Consider the following 20,257-nt stretch of genomic DNA (forward strand, 5'->3'; position numbering starts at 1 on the left):
GGCAAAGGAAGTGAAGGGATTAATTCAAAGAATACGTTGTTTAAAAAAAAAAATACTGTGGAAGTCATTTCTAAATGCAGTGGTATTTTGTGATAATCTTGTGAGAATAAGATACAGATTTACGATAGCACCATGTGACAAATCTCTGTTGTGAGTTTGTGAGATTCTGAAAAGAATTGGATGGGGGGGGGAGAAGGGACTCAACGTTTGGGACAGCATGCTCTGCCCGTTGTCAGGGGACTGAGGGGATTCCAATGGTGAAGGGAAGTTTATGTGACTGAAAGCAGCCTGATCGAGTGAATTGAAAGATGCAGCTGATGATCAGGGGATGCTGGCTGATCAGTGAGACTGTTGTCAGTGTGGAGTCCATGCAGAAGCTAGGAATTCGGGTGGAGGGGAAGGTTGCCAAGGGTATGTGAATTTTGTAACAGTTTCTGTAAGTACCGTAAGTCTAAAAAAAAAAAAAAAAAAAGGCATTGCTTATTGTATATTTAAACTCTTGCGTAATTATGTGGTGCAGTGGGATACTTTTGAGATGCGTGATGGCAGAAATCATGCCGGTTCTTTTCAAAGGCAGGAAACAAAACTGTTCAGGAATTTTGCATACATTGGTTTGTAAAATTTGAGAGACATTTTACGGGGCTAGATACACCCAGTGCTGTAGTTTGGAAAAACAACATAGACCCCATAAAATAGCACCCGTATAGAAACAAATCACCGACCACCAGTCAATTGACATTACAAGAAAGCTAACTTGGATTATTGAAAATACATACAAACTTACTGAACTTTAAACATGTATGAACACGTTTTATGCTTTACACAAAGGAAGGGGGAAGTCCCTTCTTTTGTTACAATGCATGGGATTTTCCCAGCGTGAGAAACGGTTCATAAATATTTATGACATGATGGCAACATCCAATTGTACTACAGTATTTTGGTCACATGACAGCAATGACTCATAGTCAGTACCATTTAAAGTGCTGTACCAGCAACATATCCAGCATTTGATGCCAGGGTATACACTTCACTGTATCGATGTCTAAAATATTCTTTACAAGCTGCTTGCTTTTGGTTTTATGGTGCCATCATTATGCCACCAGGAGGGTAAGTTAACCCCATTTGCCTTTTATAGATGAAAAAGTGATGTCAGGATTTTATATGAATTTTTAAATTTGTGGCCAATAAACACATCTTGCAAAAGCAAAATGTTTCTTATAATTCTTTTTTGAAATAGGTTTGATGAGTAGGCCTAATTGAAAAACGCACACAGTTTGGAAACAAAAATGTCATGTGATGTCATCAAAAATTTGATAAGGGAAGGTTTGGTTATCATGAACCTGGATGAGCAGTTATAGGCCTAAATAAGCTAGTATCCAAAATATTGTGCAATATTTTCTGTTGCAATTCAGTGGCAAATAAAAGTATGTGAAACCAAAGGCAATTAAATCCATTCTGAGCTGAATGTTTAAAACCCCATAAAGTGTCAAAAATTGAATTGCATGCATGTGTACAATCTAACATATTAAAGGTTTGAAACATGAAATACCTGATTTTTTATTACAAAAGGACAATTACAATAAAGCTAACTTGGAATATAATACATGCACAATTTCTGAACAAGGGGAAGTCCCTTGTGTTGCAACACATAGGATTTTCCCAGTATGAGAAACGGCTCATAAATATTTATGACTTGATGGCAACAGCTAAATATACTGCAGCTTTTGGTCACATGACAGCAGCGACTCATAATCAGTGACACTGGAATACGGTATTTAAGTGCCGAGTCTGGAAGTTTTTTAGTGCTTTAAAAACAAGCTCACAGTGTTTGTGACAATTGCTCATATTTTTGTCAGATTTTAGGATTGCGTACAATCCTAATGCTTGGTAAGTTTCCAGATGCTTTTAATCTTGATTGTTAATGTTTTTCCTTCAACAATGAGCGGGTCTATTTGAATATTGGTGTTTGTTAATTCATTCACTGACTTAGTTATTGATATTCTATATTGCCACAACGTGGGTCATGCTAGAATAGTTAAAAAAATAGCTGGTTGTTTAATTTGCCAGTGTTTACTGAAGAACTAGATGTGCACAGAATGCCAACACATGCCAGCTATATTTGTTTATGATGGGCACAGGTGTGAATGACTTTGGCAGTGAGAGTTCATGGTTTTTTTTCAATAAGGGAGTTATACTTTGGAATGTTTTGAAGAAAAGCTAAAAAATATTATGTTTTCGATTTTTTTGAAAATGGATAAAGAATAAAGAATTGAACTGAATTGATCATAATTGTTTTCCAGGATATAAAATACTAATTTGGAGGGAAAATTTTTATATTCCACAGAAAATAATCATGTTTTTTACAAATGCAACTAGAAATGTGCTAGATACCACAAAGGATACAAGAAAGTAGGCAATTGGATGTTGAAATTTATTTTTAAAAAAACCCCAAAAAACACAAAAAACTTGTTTTGGTCTCAATCTCTAAATACAAGATTGTTTCATTAGACCATTTAAGGATTATGAAATACCTCTTTTCTCAATTTTCCCCAAAATGGGTAGCTTTCTCACGAATCGGGTAGTTCATGAAGACTATTTTTTAGTACAGCAGCAATTAATTTAGTCAATCTGTTTGGAATAACCTGTTAACTGGGAAAAAAGTAGGCTTGGGTCCCATGCCAGCAGTGGCGTAGCCACCGGGGGGACGTGCGGGGGGGGGGGGGGGGGGGGCGACCGCCCCCCCCCCATGAAACCTTGTCCCCCCCCCAGTCCCCCCCCCCCCCCACTGAGATTTAGAGTTTCTAAAAAAAATATCATTGATCTACATGACGCCATGGGCCCTATTATGTACTACAATGTATCTTTTGCGTAGAAAATATTGGTTTAAGTGGTCAGAAATTGCCTCAGATAGCACCACAGAGCATTTAGAATCCAAATTTTTTCGGGGCCCTTAAGCGGGCCCCGAAGCCCACGCCAATAGCTCAGAATACCGATAGCTGATTCAATGTCTCCAATCTCAAAAACGATGTTCAAATAATTATCTTTTGCCAAGAAAATATTAGTTAAAGCATGGAGGAAAGTCGTAAGAAATTGCTTCAAATCACACCACAGAACATCTAGAATCCAATTTTTTTCGGGGCCCTTAAGCGGGCCCCGAACCCCACGCCGTAAGGGCTTCGCGCTTGCATCAGTTATGATCAAGGTATGTCCCCCCCCCCCCATTTTTGAGAAGCGATTGACGCCCCTGCTTGATGCCCCCCATGAAATGTTCCAGCCCCCCCCCCCAGCGCCCCCCACTGAAAAATTCCTGGCTACGCCACCGCATGCCAGAGTTACAAATGGACCTTACTGATACATTTATTTCAACAGGTGGTTACTACAGGTTAAGGTATTGACATGAGTGAATCTGGTAGCTGCTGCCTCACCAGTTTCATGAATGAGTCTCAATATGTAGGTGCTGCAACTGAGAACCCAACTACTGGTACACCACCTGGACACCAACAAATCCAGGCTCGGCAACAGCAAACACAAAAACTTTCCCTGAAGGAAACTGCAGTTGGTCTTGTGCAACAACAGCAGATAAAAAGTGTACGAAATGAGCAGCCTGGTGTGGGAGACTGTACAGCAAGAGTAGCAGAAAGAAAGTAGCGATGGTTAGGATTCAGAGGTTGCATTTGGAAACTTGGATGCCAGTGAACTGTCATTCTTACAGACGCAAAACCGAAACTCAAGCAAGGTGTTGTCGTTATTAAGCAGTAGCGTCTGCAGCAACAAAATCATTCGCAGCTGGCACCACCGAACATGAAGGAGCAACTGCAGGGACAACCCCACCAGTGCTAAGCAGCTAGACACAAACAAAAGCAGGCATGGCGAGTTACAGAGAGCAGAAACAGTCTGCATCACTGAATCAGTCCTATGAGCAAGAGTATCCATCTCTCTCATCATCACAAAGTAGGAGCTCAAAGCAGCAGCAGCAACAGAGACAAATGGATGCAGGCATGATGAGTTACACTAGAGACAAGAGAGCCAGACAGCAGAAACAGTCTGCATCACTGAATCAGCCCCATGAGCAGATGGATCCATTTCTCTCATCATCACAAAGAAGAAGCTCAAAGCAACAAGCTCCAAATCAGAGCACCCTAGATGAAGTGGCCCAGACCCTTATTGACAACCTTGCTGCAGCCAATGAGCTGGTGACGGTGGAACGCGTGGTGGAACTTCTCATGCAGCATTTTCAGGCTGCCAGCTTGCAAAATCTGGGGCTACGAAACGAGAACCAACTACCAGCCCTGAAGCAGTTGATGAGGCTCCAGTCCAAAGTCAATGTCTTCATCCAGGCATTTGTCAAAGTCAGGGCCATATGTACCCTCCATGAGCTCAGGGAATCCCTAGCGATGGTAGATGCCCCAACCGGTTCAACAGAGAAGCTTGACTATGCTGCCCTTCACCTAGGTCCCTTATCCAAGCAGCCCCTGGTCTATCAGTTCTTTAAGTTTCCACCAACCAAAGATGACAGCGATATCCCCAAGATCACTACCATTGATGTTTTGGAAGTCCTGAACAGATTTCTGACTGCCAAAGATCTGTGGAGGGATCGTGTCAAGTTGGAGGACTTTATGGAGTATGTTGTAGAAGAGTACGATTTGGAAGGGCCGTATGACTTGGGCTTGCGAATCCAGAGTGTTGCTCTTGGCATTTCAGTAAGTTTCCAATATAAAGTTCTTTTCTAAAATTAATTAACAATTCCATTACACATTTACTCATGCACAAACCTTGTAACAATGATTTCTAGTAGATAATTTCTAACTTAAAATGAAAAGAAGGTCTTTGTACCAAATTAAAGAGGTGCAATTTTACATTCCCTATCACTTCTAAATTTATGAAATAAATGCAACTTTTTATTTATATGTTACTCTTTTCAGGCCCTCAAGACTGCCAAACGTGAACAGAAAACAACCATGGACCGGGCTCGTGAAAATATAAAGACTTCCATGACTGAAGAGGTGACCTCCGCAATAGAGAAAATCCACAAAGCTGTGATATCACCTGCAGACATTACCGGGCACCAGTTCCCCCCGGGCCCTATGCTGGAGGTGCGGCGCCGCTACTGCAGCGTGACAGCAGCAGAGGCGGTGAACATGGTGTTTGACAATGCCTGCGAGCTGACTGTCTACAGCAGGCAACTGAAGCAGTTCTGCTTGGCGCTGAAGAGCATGGTGATGGACAGGCTCAGCCGGTCGCTGTTCCAGTTGGCTATTTGTAGTGGTGACCTTAGTCGACCCAGTGACCTTCCACAGGGGATTCTGGATTCTGAAGACGAAGATAAGGAGGAAAGTGGTCCTGATGAGGAGGAGAGAAGCCCAGTCAAATCAAAACCGACTGAAGGTATGGGGTTTCTTAAAACAGTGGCTTTGTCTGTGGCTCCAACTTCATCTCTGTCTCCAGATCATTTAGAAGACTACTGTATCCAAAGGAGAAGGGAAATAACCCAAAAAAGGGACCAGGTACATAGGATCTGTTTCTCAGTAACTGATATTCAAGTCCCTCAAGTCAGAGACACTAACTCTAGCCAAAGCCAGAGATGAGGCAAACTTTTTGAAACACCCCCCGTGAAAGAGCCAATAAAGAATTTAGCTTATTATTCCGTAGGCATCTTTTTACTAGAGCCTTCCTGGATCTTCCAAAATACTTTAATGTGTCATAGCCCAACTGTGATGGGATACTTAAAGTAGCTTGGCTCTACTTTCCTCATTTTTACAAAATCTTTAATTGCCAGTGGTAAATGGGCTAAATACTCGAATTGTATGCATCTAAAAGTAACACAGGTTACTGTAGCGCGGTCTCTATTGGGTTCTTGTCCAATTTTTGTTGCCAAACGCAAAACAAGGAGGACTAAGACTGATCAGTTTATTTCGATCAAACCACTGAATTCACTCTTTTTTTGGCTTTCTCAGAGCAACAACGTATTCCAGCTTGGCACAACTTCAACTCTAAGAACCGACTTGTTACACACGGTCTAAAATCCATATACAATGTGTTACATTTTTATACCAAGAACCTGACTCATCACCAATTATCTGGTTCGCGCCTGTTAACCCTTGTATTCATGTGATTACAAAAATAGCCCAGTTATTTCCGGAGCAGCTGGTCCTACGAGAGTTCAATTAGTTCATAGTCAACGGGTACGGGGGGGAGGGGGTCAAGCATTGCTCCGGCGGAGTCCTGCTGTATGAGAAGTCGGCTATGTGTCAAAAATTGCTACCAACCTCTTTGTTTCTTTGTTTCTTTTTTGCCTCCTAGATCAAGTCCGCCAAGAGCTGCAGCGTTACCTGGAACGTATTCAGCATGGAAATGTCAATCTCAAAGACCTTGCCCGCATCGAGGACAAACTTTGCAAGCATTTTGACTTTCAGGACTTTGTGTCGCTCAGCCGAGCCAGGAAAACCTTCCTACAATTCCTCTCACTGGATCATCCAGAGGTGACAATAAAACAATTGTTGTTTTCTTGGTTAATCAGCGTTTTTCAGTTTTATTCGTCCTTGTGCTTTTAGACCCTTTACGTTCAGTATTTGGCATGATACTGTGGCGGTTTTCCCTGAGGTCAATGAACCCCTGACTTGCCGGGACCAAGTAACCCGGGAGCTGCGCCGCTCGCGCGTAAATATGGCCAGGGACCGGATCCGTTTGGGTGGAAATATACCGCCCGTTACACTGAGGACAAGGAATTCTGAAGAATGGCACACCCGGAGAGGATTATTCTCAGTCTACTCATGTCTAGCTAATTTATTTGACTCCACTTCCACTTACTTCTTCCGCACATTATTTACAAGAATGAACACTACTACACAATAACACTACCATCATTAAAATCATGACAAAAGCAACAGTATAACTGTAAACTCAGGTTACACTGACAATGCCCTAGATCGAGGTATACATGGTTGCATGTGATTATGTACATGTCATCGTACTCACATAAATTATCCTCCAACCCGCTCGATCCAGTTCAGCACACAACACAATCTGCTAATCAGATGTCCTTCTCTAAAGCTGCAACTACATACACGAAGTATTTCCACTTTATACAAATTGGTCTCACTCCTCTCCAGAACTTAATTCAAACTACTCAGCTCAACAATAACTGACTAATTCACCACTGAGCTCTGCCCCTTATACCCAGGCAGTCCCAGTTTCTATTATTTTCCCAACTTCCAAGTAATCACTTGAATCCAACCAGCCCTGTTTTAAAAGCCCTATATAAACAGAATTGGTCACAAAATAATGGTCCAACAATAACCATTTTCAGTTCCCTTCCGCTCATAAGATTAATTTGCAGCCCTTCCTAAAAAGTGCTCAAAACATACATGTATCTGATTGTCTCTTTCTAGCCTAGGTTATTTTACATATCCCCCTTTTACCTATCCACAACATCAATTACGCATCTCAAAACACCCTGTCAGTCTACTGACAGCTACACATGTAATCCTTAACTAATTCCCTATGACTGGACACGGCTGACGTTCCACAGCTCCCAAACTTCCAGTCCCAACCCACAAAAATATTTTTTGTTATGGAAACGTACTCTAGCCACCAGTCTTATACACATTGAATCCTTACCAGGCGCTCATCCTGCCCTGCTTCTGTAGTTCACAAGTTCACCAGACCCATTTGCGTTACACAGCATCCCCCTAGGTTTGGTCCGTCCCGGCCCAATTAACCGAAAATTACTCCAGCAAATGTCTGGCAAGAGAAAATCAACTAACAGGAAAACAAAATAACCAACCTGTCTTTTAGGTACAAATGTACATGTGAATTCTGTCCTCCTAACTTGAAGTGGCTGAACTGTTCCATTCTCAAACATGGTGACCGTCCCCATGAGGGCTTTATCTATTGAGAAGAGTTCAAGTTTCTCTGTTTTTGTGTCCATGCTGGGTGCTGCTGATGGCCCTTGTCCCACGTCCTCCGCTGCCTTCTCGTCCGGAAGATCGTCTCCAAACAGACTGAGAACATCCGGATCTGGTTCCAAATCTGGCATACTGCTGGTATCCACCTCCTGAGGCTTCCATCCATGAAGGTAGGGGGGTTTCCCTCCTCGTCGAACTGGGCTTGCAGATGGGGGTGGTGTTCTACTGAGGCCTGGGGCACAAGGTTCCACCTTGTCTCTGGCTTCCTCAGCTGGGGTCTCAACTTCTGGAACGGGAATGTCGCTACAGCCAGGCTGCTCCCCTCCTACATGTATGACAGGTGGTGCTAGCTGTTCCTGTTGCCTTTGGTTGAGCCCCTGCGCTACTAGGTAGAAGGCACGCTGGGCTCTCTGCCGCACCCCAGGGTCCCGTGGCTCTCGCATGATGCAGTTGAGGTCCCCTTCCCACTGAGGGTGTTCAGTGCGATAATGCCGCTTGAAGTTGTCCCTCCGGGGCATTGCGTAGCCACATCGGAGGCAGTGCCAGGCTAGGGTGTTTGGCCGATGAGCCACTTGCAAATGGCAGCTCAGATTCCTCCGACTGCTTAACACTTTGGCGCAGTGCCAGCATCGGAGCCCCCCTGCACAGGGTCTCTTCCCAGCCTCCATTCTGTTATGACAAAACAAAACAAACACTTGTAATCTTGAGGATCTGGCTACCAATTCACCGTGTCCCAGTTCTTAGGGTTTAATCACGGTACCGGGAAGGTTTCTTTCGCATCATGAAAGGATTGCGTTTCTTCCACCCTGCCCCTATATTTTCAACACTTGGCAATGTGTCCTCCTGCAGGTCTGTGTCCTCTGGCTGAGCATGGTTATCATCAACCCCAGCCTGCTGGATCACCTCTTCCACCTGCATGTGATGCTCCTGTGAGGTGCTCCTGTCACATCCATCAACACCTTCACCCAGTGGGATCTCCACTGTCTCTGTCACAGATGGGCCATCCATCACCAACTCAATCTCTGGCTCCTGGGGAGGTACCAGATTTGGATCCTCATTGTTCAGTGGGGTGCCATACTCCCATCCCTCAATGGGATCCCCCTCATAGCACTTCAGCCGATCATAGTGAAAAACCTTAGCTTTGCTACGAGGTTGACGTTGGATCCGGTAGGTCACATCTGATAGTTGCCCAACTATCAAGTAAGGACCCTCCCAACGGCATTGCAACTTCGGGGATAGTCCCTTTGTCTTTGCGGGGTTGAACAGCCAGACAAACTGCCCTGTTTTGACCTTCTTACCCGCTATTCCCTTGTCATAGTTGCGCTTTTGACGCCGTGCACTCTTTTTTAGGTGTGCCTGTGCCCTCACATGGGCACTTTGCATACGCTGCCTAAGCTCTTCTGCATAGTCCTCAGAGACTTCCTCCTCCTCTGCGGGGGGTGTCTCCATCATGAGGTCTAGCGGAACTGAGACCTCCCTCCCTAGCATTAACATATTAGGTGTCTCTCCGGTAGACTCCTGGGGGGTACACCTATATGCAAACATTGCATAGGGCAGTTGTTTATCCCAATCCCTGTGCTTCTTGTTTGGATCTATCATCACTGCAACCATGGTAAGGAGTGTTAGGGTGAACCGCTCTATGAAACCATCAGACTTGGGATTATATGGGGTGGTGCGTGTTTTGTTTATCCCCAGAATTTTGCACACTTTGGAAAACACAAGCGACTCGAAATTTCGGCCCTGATCTGAATGTAACTCTGTTAGAATCCCAAACCGACAAAAATACTCCTCTACCATTTTACTGGCAACTGTTTCTGCTGTAGCGTCAGGTAGAGGGTAAGCCTCTACCCACTTGGTGAAATAATCACCAACCACCAAAATCCACCGATTTCCATCTGTGGTTTCTGGCAGGGGTCCTATCAGGTCTAGCGCAACCCTAACCATTGGCTCACTGACAACTCGTTGTTGCAGCTCGGCCCGCGGCTTCCTGGGAGAAGGTTTCTTCCGTGCACACACGTTGCACTTCCTTACCCATGAACGCACATCGGCGTCCATTCCTACCCAGTAGTACCGCTGTTTCACTTTTCCAAGTGTTTTCCTGTGCCCAAGGTGCCCCTTGGTTACCCCACCATGCAACTCGTCCAACACCATTGAACGCAGCTTCTGTGGTAGGAGTGTTTGCCATTTTAACCTCTGCACCAGAGTCTGATTCCCACGGTCGGCACAGTACCCCATCGCGCAAAGCGATCCGCGCCCAGGACAACCAATAGGTCTTTGTCTTTGATGTGGCAGGAGTCACTTCGTCCCAATTTGGGCGGACCTCTGACACCCTCTTTGCCAACATCAACCACCCCATGGTTTCGTCCTCTAACTGCGCTTCCCGGATTCTATCCATTGTACCCCAGGGCTCACCAGCCACCACCCTCACCGTGGGATGCTCTACGGGAGCATCCCCCCAGAGTGGTCCATGGGCGTTTCCTGACGCCTCCTGGCATTTAGGCTCGGTTCTATTCTCTCTTCACCCTCCACTCGACCACACTGTCGACAGGGCTTCCGAGACAACCCGTCTGCATTGGAATGCTTTAACCCGGGTCTGTGGACAACATTGAAGTCATACTCTGCTATGACCTCCATCCAACGGGCTAACTGGCCCAGCGGATCCTTTAGGTTGAGGATCCAACGAAGGGATGCATGGTCAGTCCTGATCGTAACCTTCTGCCCATAAATGTATGGTCGGAGGTGTTTCAGGTATACCACCACTGCCAGCAACTCCCTTCTTGTCACGCAATAATTGCGTTCTGGCTTTTTCAAGGCCCTACTTGCATATGCTATGGGTCTTTCAATGCCATCTATCACTTGAGAGAGTACTCCGCCAATGCCATCATCGCTGGCATCGGTATCCAGGATGTACTCCTCCCCTGGCCTTGGGTAGGCCAACACCGGCGAGTCCTGAAGTCTGGCTTTTAATTCCATAGAAGCAGCTTCACACTCGTCATCCCATAGAAACTGACGAGACCTCTCCGTCAGCCTATGTAGCGGCTTGGCTATGTCCGCAAAACCCCGGATGAACCTCCGGTAATACGAGGCCAGCCCCAGGAAGCTTCTAACTTCCCTTTCACAAGATGGAACAGGCCACTCCCTGACTGTTTCCACCTTGTCAGGATCAGTCCTGATCCCCACCTGGGACACGACATGCCCCAGGTAACGCACTTCCTCTTGAAAGAGGTAGCACTTCTCTGGTTTCAACTTGAGTCCAGCTGCCGGAGTCGTTCCAGTACAGCCCTCAAGTTACCCAGCTCCTCGTCTTCACTTTTCCCATAGACGATGACATCATCAAGATACACTAGCAGTGTATCCCATTGCAGTCCAGATAGGACTCGCTCCATCAACCTCTCAAAGGCATGACCTTCCAGCTATATAACCCTTCCCTCACGACGAATGCCGACTTTTTCTTGGCATCGTCATCCAAAGCAATTTGCCAATACCCAGAGGCAAGGTCAAGAGTGGAGAACCATTGTGCACCGGACATATGGAATCAAGGGTGTCATCTATGCGCGGTACTGAATATGCGTCTTTGATTGTTATCGCATTGAGCTTTCGATAGTCTACGCAAAACCTCTGAGTTCCATCTTTCTTTTTGACTAATACCACATTGGAGGCCCAAGGGCTATCTGAGGCTTCAATGATGCCTCTTTCCTGCAAGTCTTGCACTTGCCGGGATATTTCTTCTTGCTGAATAATGGGATGCCTACGAGGCCGTTGTTTTATTGGGATGGCATCTCCCGTATCAATTGAGTGCTTCACCAACCCTGTTTGACCAATGTCCTTGGGTCCCTGTGAAAATACATCCTGGTATTCGACAAGGAGGTTAGCCACCTTGCCGTGATCCTCATCACTTAACTTAGAACTGGCCTGTTTGTAGAGTTCCTCCAGGTGTGGGGGAACTTCTACTTCAGCCCTACCCTGCCTCGCATCAGGCAGAGTCCCAAGCGGGCTTTTGGTTGAGTTTGTAGCCATACAAACTGTTTCAGGGTCCACTGGGGACAGAATGCCAACCATGGTGCCACTTTTAACCACGCACTTATTTTTTCCCGGGTTTAATACCCGTACTCCCAGTGTACTACTGGACGAGTCTACTAGGGACCTCCCTACAATCAGGCCCCTCTTTTCTATTTCGTTACCCTGCACCATTGGTTCAATCACCCCAATGCCTTTTAGGTTTGCACCGCCTGCTACTATGCCAGGGATAACAGCTTCATGCCCAGCTGGTATCACCATTGTGTCTTCCACAACTACCCTGGCACACCAGGCCCCACCCTCCTTGTCAGTGCACTTAAACCTCACCCCATTGAGGTTAAGTTCGAACTTCCCAAAATCAATTATTCCCTTCATGGGTAACAAGAAATCTGTCCCAAGTATCCCATCTACTTCGACGGCTGCGAATGTTGCACGCACAGTGTGTATGCTTTTTCCCACTCTAATTTCAACCCACGCAACCCCCAAGACTGGTAGTGCAGTGCCGTCTGCTTGCCGGATGGTCACATCCTGCTTTTCTAGCTCCGGCCTTAACTCTATAGGCATCTGGTGGTAAATGGATGTATTAAGAATAGTGTCTGTTGCCCCTGTGTCGATTAACATTCGTAGCTCCACCGACCTTACAATGCCCACAACATACATGCCTAACCGTGGGCTCACAACCTTTGGCAAGTAAAATACTTGTCCGCCGGAGTGCGCGTGGTCTGAGGGCCCCGAATGTCCAGCTTTCCCCCGGGCCTCTGAGTCAGCTGTTTTCCGTTTCCCTGCAAGAGTGCACCTTTCCGCTTTGGCTTTGGGCAGTCCTTCTTAAAGTGACCAGGCTCCCTGCAGTTATAGCAAACCCCAAACAGCTTTTTCGGCTCCCCCTCCTTTGGAGGTGGGGCCGCAGCTCCAACTGGTGCGTTGCCCTCTAGCACGCCAAGTATTTTCCCCAGCTGTGCTGCCTGCTGGTTTACAATTTGTTCTAATTTTGCAATGCGCAGATTGTCTTCACCTTCTAAGACGCGCGCAAATTTTTCCACCTTCTGTGGCCTACCACGCCGCGCCTCTATCTTCTCAAAATTCTCAGTTTCTAGCGCTGCGCAAATCGCATCATCAAGACTTTGTGGCTTTGCACGGAACATACCTTCCCGGATGCTTTGATTTTCTATCGCGTCTGTGAAATGGTTTTGGGCCAGCCTATCTCGGCTGTCTCGAGGTATATCTGGGTACGCTTTATACGCTAAATCCCTGATTGCTTGTCCAAGTTCTTGCAGTGTTTCTTTTGGTTTTTGCCTGTGCACCTTTAGCTCCATCAAGTAGTTTTCCGCCTGATGGCCTGGTCCGAATCTACGGGCCAACAACCCTACTAGCTCCTTATAACCTTGGTGCGGTTCACCATTACTACCGCCAAGGACCCTTAGCGCGCTGCCTTGCAGACTCGCCCTAAGGTAGTGGAGGGCCTGCGCATCCGTCCACCCATTAACCTCCCGGCATGCCTGAAAATGTTGCTGGTACTCATCCCACGACCCTTTCCCCTCATACCGGTCCGGTATGATGTATGGTGGCCGTGACGAGCCCCTAAACCTTTCAGCATACTGGTCACCCCCATAAAACCGTCGGTCCCTCACGAGGGGCCATGGGCCCTCGTGAAAGACCAGTCCCTCTTCACTGGCTCCTCGTGAGGACCCTTGATACCCCGTAAGTACATTGATACCCCGTAAGGGGCTTCTTGTTGCACAGCTCCTCACCTCATGAGGCAGTACTCGGTGCTTTTGCCCAACCCCGGCTCCTCGTGAGGACCTTTGCTCCCCACCAGCTCTGTGACCAACCAGGCTGTGTCCCCTCACGCCATGTTCTGGCCACTCAGGTGACAACCCAGGTCCTCGTGAGGGCCGCCTCCTCTGGCCTTACCCTCATGAGGAGGCTCCTCATGAGGCTGCTGGTGCATCTCATCCTCAGCAGGTAACTGCACCCTTAAATCTAATGCTTCCAACTTTGCTGCCTTAACAGTTAATTCTTCTACTGCCTGTTTTACTATTGTTTCCCAAGCATCCGCTTTTATCTTTTGCTCATGTGCAGTGCCCCGAGTCTCCTCCTTTGCCTGGCCACTTGCCTTAACTGTGTGTTCCCTACCGGGTACAACTCCGTATGCCATCGTACCAAACTCTGAGGGTGACTCACCCGACCCGGCTTCCCTCATAAAGGAATCGCACGAGGTCGATCCTGCACTATGGGCATCCCCAAGAAACTCCTCGCCGAACTGGCCACTCGTGAGGAGGGCACTGGCCTGTGCCATGCCCTCGCCCTCCCTAGGTTCAGTTCCTGCCTGAGGTGAATCCTTATTGTGCTCATTCTTACCCAGGGACCTTAAGGCTTTTTCTAATTCCCCTTTTCCCTTCAAAGACCAAAACCCAGGCGGTGTCCTAGGAAGAGGAAATTTTGTCTCTCCCTCCCCCCTCTGCGCCTCTACCGGTCCTCGATGATGGGCCTCTTCCCCCTCAGGTCCCAATTCTACCCGGCCCTTGGCTTGCGGTGGTGCCCACGCCCACCGGCCAAAAGCCGCATTTGCGTCGGAAGTAAGTGGAGTGCCACGAAAGCCACTATCAGCAAAACATTTCTGTCGATAGTGCTTTGCTATCCATTTTTGAGTCTGTTTCTGCCGCCCCTCGCTCTGTGGTGCGGCCAACTCCATACCGGTTTCTACTTTTATCTAAAAGTGATTCTTGTGATTAGCCCCAATTTTCCCCGAATGAACAGGCGTACCGAATTGTTCCTCAGTTAAATTTCCTCAGTGCAACAATCCCACTTCTGACACCATTTTGTGGCGGTTTTCCCTGAGGTCAATGAACCCCTGACTCGCCGGGACCAAGTAACCCGGGAGCTGCGCCGCTCGCGCGTAAATATGGCCAGGGACCGGATCCGTTTGGGTGGAAATATACCGCCCGTTACACTGAGGACAAGGAATTCTGAAGAATGGCACACCTGGAGAGGATTATTCTTAGTCTACTCATGTCTAGCTAATTTATTTGACTCCACTTCCACTTACTTCTTCCGCACATTATTTACAAGAATGAACACTACTACACAATAACACTACCATCATTAAAATCATGACAAAAGCAACAGTATAACTGTAAACTCAGGTTACACTGACAATGCCCTAGATCGAGGTATACATGGTTGCATGTGATTATGTACATGTCATCGTACTCACATAAATTATCCTCCAACCCGCTCGATCCAGTTCAGCACACAACCTATCTGCTAATCAGATGTCCTTCTCTAAAGCTGCAACTACATACACAAAGTATTTCCACTTTATACAAATTGGTCTCACTCCTCTCCAGAACTTAATTCAAACTACTCAGCTCAACAATAACTGACTAATTCACCACTGAGCTCTGCCCCTTATACCCAGGCAGTCCCAGTTTCTATTATTTTCCCAACTTCCAAGTAATCACTTGAATCCAACCAGCCCTGTTTTAAAAGCCCTATATAAACAGAATTGGTCACAAAATAATGGTCCAACAATAACCATTTTCAGTTCCCTTCCGCTCATAAGATTAATTTGCAGCCCTTCCTAAAAAGTGCTCAAAACATACATGTATCTGATTGTCTCTTTCTAGCCTAGGTTATTTTACATATCCCCCTTTTAGCTATCCACAACATCATTTACACATCTCAAAACACCCTGTCAGTCTACTGACAGCTACACATGTAATCCTTAACTTATTCCCTATGACTGGATACGGCTGACGTTCCACAGCTCCCAAACTTCCAGTCCCAACCCACAAAAAAATGTTTTGTTATGGAAACGTACTCTAGCCACCAGTCTTATACACATTGAATCCTTACCAGGCGCTCACCCTGCCCTGCTTCTGTAGTTCACAAGTTCACCAGACCCATTTGCGTTACAATACAATTGTCCTGTTCTGTTGTGTGGGCTATGGTGTTATGCATACTTAAGATGGCAAATGGCACCAATGGGCAAGAGCATCACCAGACTACCTACAGTTATGTTATGTCTTGAATGACATCATGCTTTGGCCCATGAATATGGAAATTTTCATTAGCATAAAAACTAAAACGTTGAAATTTCTCCCTTTTACTGCTACAAAGGAGGTGGAAAGTCATAGTTGCATGGCAAGAAACTGTTTTAAATGTATTTAAGCCATGGCATGGTTGTGACATTGTAACAAAGTCCTATCTAACTACCAAAATGACTTTTTACGTCATAGCAACTTGGGTTAATACACCCACATACATTGATAAATATGCTTCTCTACAATCCTTTAAAAATATTTGTTTTAACATTTGCTCAGGTTTTGGAGAGTGTTGGCGGTACCCTGATGGGGCTGGTATCCAGCAACCCCAGCCAGGGGTCCATCTACAGACCCTCACGCATGGATCTGGTGGAATTCATCCGACAGTGCGACCCTTGCAAAGTATGTGTTATAAGCAACACCTGAAAGAAATATTTATAACTAATTTACTTGGTGAAACAGATTCCCCCTTTTTCCACCAAGAGCATGTAATGTAACACCTTGGGGACAGATTCTGTCTCCTGATTGGCTGAGAGTGAGTCACATGGTATTAGATATTTAAACTATACTTGTTTATCTTCCACACTCGCAATGCACTACCCAACAAGATAAAATAGTTTTCACAGTTAACATCGATCCGTAAAAAACCTCCAGAGCCATGACTCAATAATGAAAAGGTAACGCTTATTTCTCGGAAGTCTAACGGACTTCTGGTACTCCAGAAAAAAAATTACAGTTTGGGTAAGAAACAAGAAGAACACAATTCACTTGGATATGAACCTAGCTACAATCAGTTTTTCCTTCCAAAAAAACTCTTTCCTATTCTTTCACCACAAAAATGCTCCAAAATTGCTTTGAAAGTAAATGCTTAAAATCAGCTAAAATCAGACGCTATATTACTTGATTCATGCAACTTATGAGAAGTAACTCTTTGTTCCATGCGCTTCCCTCGACCGTTGTAAAGAGAAAATTGGGAGGGACCACTTGGAGAGATGCTTGGATGCTTTTCCAAGTGTCTCTCCAAGTAAACAAAGCATGTCGTCATTAAGTCTTAGATCTATTAAAATTGACCTAAGACTTAATGACGTAACGCTTTGTTTTATACAAGTGCGCTTTCCAGGTGGGGCACGTCAGGTTTATTAGGAGCTCACCAGCTGTAGCTACTGCCTCGTCAGTTCCATTACTGGGTCTCAATGTAGGTGCCGCAACTCCTCTGAACCCTATTGCTAACACGATGGTGCCTGACGCTCATGGAAGAAAATGAGTTGTGTGTATACTTCACACCATGCGCACAAGAACTCTGGTGCATCCCTCCCACTAGAGCTCTAATGCAGCCATCTACTTTTCATGCACACTGTCCATACCTTCTTGTATAGTCAGGTGGCTTAGATCTAATTTTCGTCAAGATCGTGACCGCCTGGTCCAAAGCACCGAACTTGGCAGATAGATTCTTATAGAACTAGAGAAGATATTTAGAAGGGGTGACACCCGAAATTCTTTTGGGAAGGGTGCCTCATTTGCATTAATCGTTAATCCCTGCCGTGTAATATATTTATTCCCATATTTGGGTATATTTTTATTTTTTTTATTTTTTTGAAAAGTGTATTTTGGGGATTTTACTTACATATCTTTACTTAAATAACATTTTCCAAAGCATATAAGTGACTGAATAATTATGAGGACATAGTAACGATCCAAAATGGCTACTATTATGCCCTAAATTGCGCGCATTTACCTTGTCCCCAGATGTCATCAATTAGTCTTGCCAAACATCAGCATTGATGAGCTTCAAATTCACCACGTAGCTTACTGGTACAGTTACCCTATTGAAACCTTATGCAAAATCATGTGAACAATGAGAACATTGTGATATTTAGCCCAGAAAACAAAAACTGGGGCAAAAAACGAAGTGTCCATAAATTGGGCTAACAAGTAAGGTGAAGGGTTGTCTAACATGGAAGACTGGAACAAGTTCAAAGAAATTCCCAAAATTATTGTTGAGAAAACGTTTTGGCGAAGACAAAATTATTGTAAACAACAATAATCTCTTATTTGGGGGGATTTTGTTGAACTTGTTCAAGTCCCCACGTTACCCTTCCCGTAGTAGCCCAATTTACGGACACCACATTTTCTCCCCTTTTTTGGTCTTTTGGGCCAAACATCAAGATGATATCAATTTTCACATGATTTCCCACTTATTTTTGTTAGGTTAACAAAGTTACTTATGTCAGTAAGTACCTTTGTGAATTTGAAGCTCATCAATACCCACGTTTGGGGAGACTAGTTGATGATATCTGAGGAAAAGGTAAATGCGCGTAACTTTAGGGTAAAATAGTAGCAATTTTGGTGATTTACTATGTCCTCGTAATTATTCAGTCACTTACATGCTTTAGAAAATGTTATTGAAGTAAGAATATGCAAGTAGAATCACCAAAATACACTTTTCAAAAAAATAAAAAAATAAAAATATACCCAAATATGGGAAAAAATATATTACACGGCAGGGATTAACGATTTATGCAAATTAGGCACCCTTCCCAAAAGAATTTCAGGTGTCACCCCTTCTAAATATCTTCTCTAGGTCTATAAGAATCTATCTGCCAAGTTTGGTGCTTTGGACCAGTCGGTCACGATTCCCACCATATGCCACCTGACTAGTAGAAACAAATTAAGCTTTTCTTGGATTCCTTAACTTTACCTTTTTTCTTAGGAATCTCAAGACACCCTGGATATCTGCCTGTGCGCCCACTACCAGGTCAGCAGTGTGGAGGAGCTAGGACATGGACCTGTCAATCGGCTGAGTCAACAAATCATCAAGATGGCCAATAAGTTAGGCCAGCAAGAGGAGCAAAATGCCGTCATCTACGAGACAGCATTGTGTGCATCAAATAGGTGTGGTTTTAGTTACTGCCAAAATGTCTATGACCCGACCCAAATTAAGGAGTCCTTTTTCACCAGAGTTACTTTGGAATAAAAGGAGCTTTTGGAAATTATGTATAGCGAAAGGTAATGAGAATAGTCAACATTTTCTCACACACAATATTTGAATATATTACAATGTCAACTTGAGCAATCTTATTCACAAAGATTGACAGGTTCCAGCAAGTTTCGCAGACGTGGTAGGAAAGAAGGCTCGTATCAGGCATGCAATTTTCACTTGGATCAGCTGATTTAAACTTTTTTCACTTCACACTTATGCCATTAGAAATTGAAAAACTTTGTTTAAAGTCTTGTAAAGTTTGGAATTCCCTCTTTATTTTGTTCCCTCTTTATTTTGTTTAGTTACTTCCCAGTTGCATGCCTGTTGCTTCCCAGAAGCGTAGCCAACGAAGAGAAATCAGCACAGGGGGCTTCACCTCCCTGCCCCTCCCACTCTTGGATTCAGCAGTGTTCTATGTAGCTTATTTTCTTTCACATACATTCTTTTAAGGCGGAATGAGAGTAAACGCAAGGAGGTCGGCTTGTTTGGCTCTCAGAGCCTGGAGAGCGCCATCGCCTGTCTGGCCTCTGCCCCTTTGCTGGAGGATCTAGCCGAGTGGTCTCATTGGTCGATGGTCTTTGAGCCGGAACATGGAAACCTGAAAGCATTTCTGGAACGAAATCCTGGTATGGCATTTGTGTGATCAGATATCTCTTTCTACTGGAACAGAATTTAGAAAGGCCTGTTTAGGTTGAATCTGAGAATTTGTACTTGGGTCTCTCCCATTTTTAATTTATCAGTGGTGGTTGTAATTTTTTACAGGAAAGCGTGAGAATCTTTGGCAAAATGACTCTGTGTAGAGTCATTTTTAAAGCCACTTATTTGACTTTGCTTGTGGTACAAGTTCTTTGCAGATTTTAATAAAAAAATGTAGCTATTACCAAAAAGGATGTAGTTTGGAATAAGAAATCCGAAACTTTTGATCTTGAACTTCAGGTCAAAGTGTGTTGCCACCAATAGAAATCAATGCCTTGGAGGTCCAACCAGGAGTCCTGCTCCGATTGGCTGCAGAGACGTCACCTGACTTGTTTGCCACAGCGGCAAAGCGAGGTGACAGTGTCACAGCCAGTGGTCATCTTGTCTCTTTGGTGGCCAAGGAGGGCCCTAGCAACACCCCCCTGGCATTGCTTAGCAACCACATGGAGACGGCTCTGAATGTTCTGGCTGTTGAGTCTGAGGGAGAGGAGATGAAACACTGCGCTGTGATTGGTTTTGTGCGGGACTGCCTACTGGCTGTGCCTCTCCTCATTGGACAGACAGTTGTTAGGCAGGTCTGTAGGGACGTTGTGTCCCAGATTGTGAAATTTTTTAAA

At 45.0% G+C, this 20,257-nt stretch overlaps 1 protein-coding gene across 1 annotated transcript in view; it reads left to right on the top strand.

The window, feature by feature from the left end:
• The first annotated feature begins 1,026 nt into the window (after positions 1–1,026).
• Positions 1,027–20,257, top strand: part of LOC119740813 (protein NO VEIN-like) — a 38,266-nt gene continuing 19,035 nt past the window's right edge. Inside the window, 8 exon segments of the mRNA XM_038216251.1 lie at positions 1,027–1,107; positions 3,370–4,700; positions 4,923–5,385; positions 6,301–6,479; positions 16,244–16,366; positions 18,675–18,856; positions 19,395–19,570; positions 19,881–20,215. Of these exon segments, the coding sequence (XP_038072179.1) occupies positions 3,867–4,700; positions 4,923–5,385; positions 6,301–6,479; positions 16,244–16,366; positions 18,675–18,856; positions 19,395–19,570; positions 19,881–20,215 (2,292 nt within the window). The 5' untranslated portion in view covers positions 1,027–1,107; positions 3,370–3,866.

This window comes from Patiria miniata, unplaced genomic scaffold (genome assembly GCF_015706575.1).
Source record: "Patiria miniata isolate m_02_andy unplaced genomic scaffold, ASM1570657v1 HiC_scaffold_5, whole genome shotgun sequence".
In the NCBI taxonomy this organism is placed as follows: Eukaryota; Metazoa; Echinodermata; class Asteroidea; order Valvatida; family Asterinidae; genus Patiria; species Patiria miniata.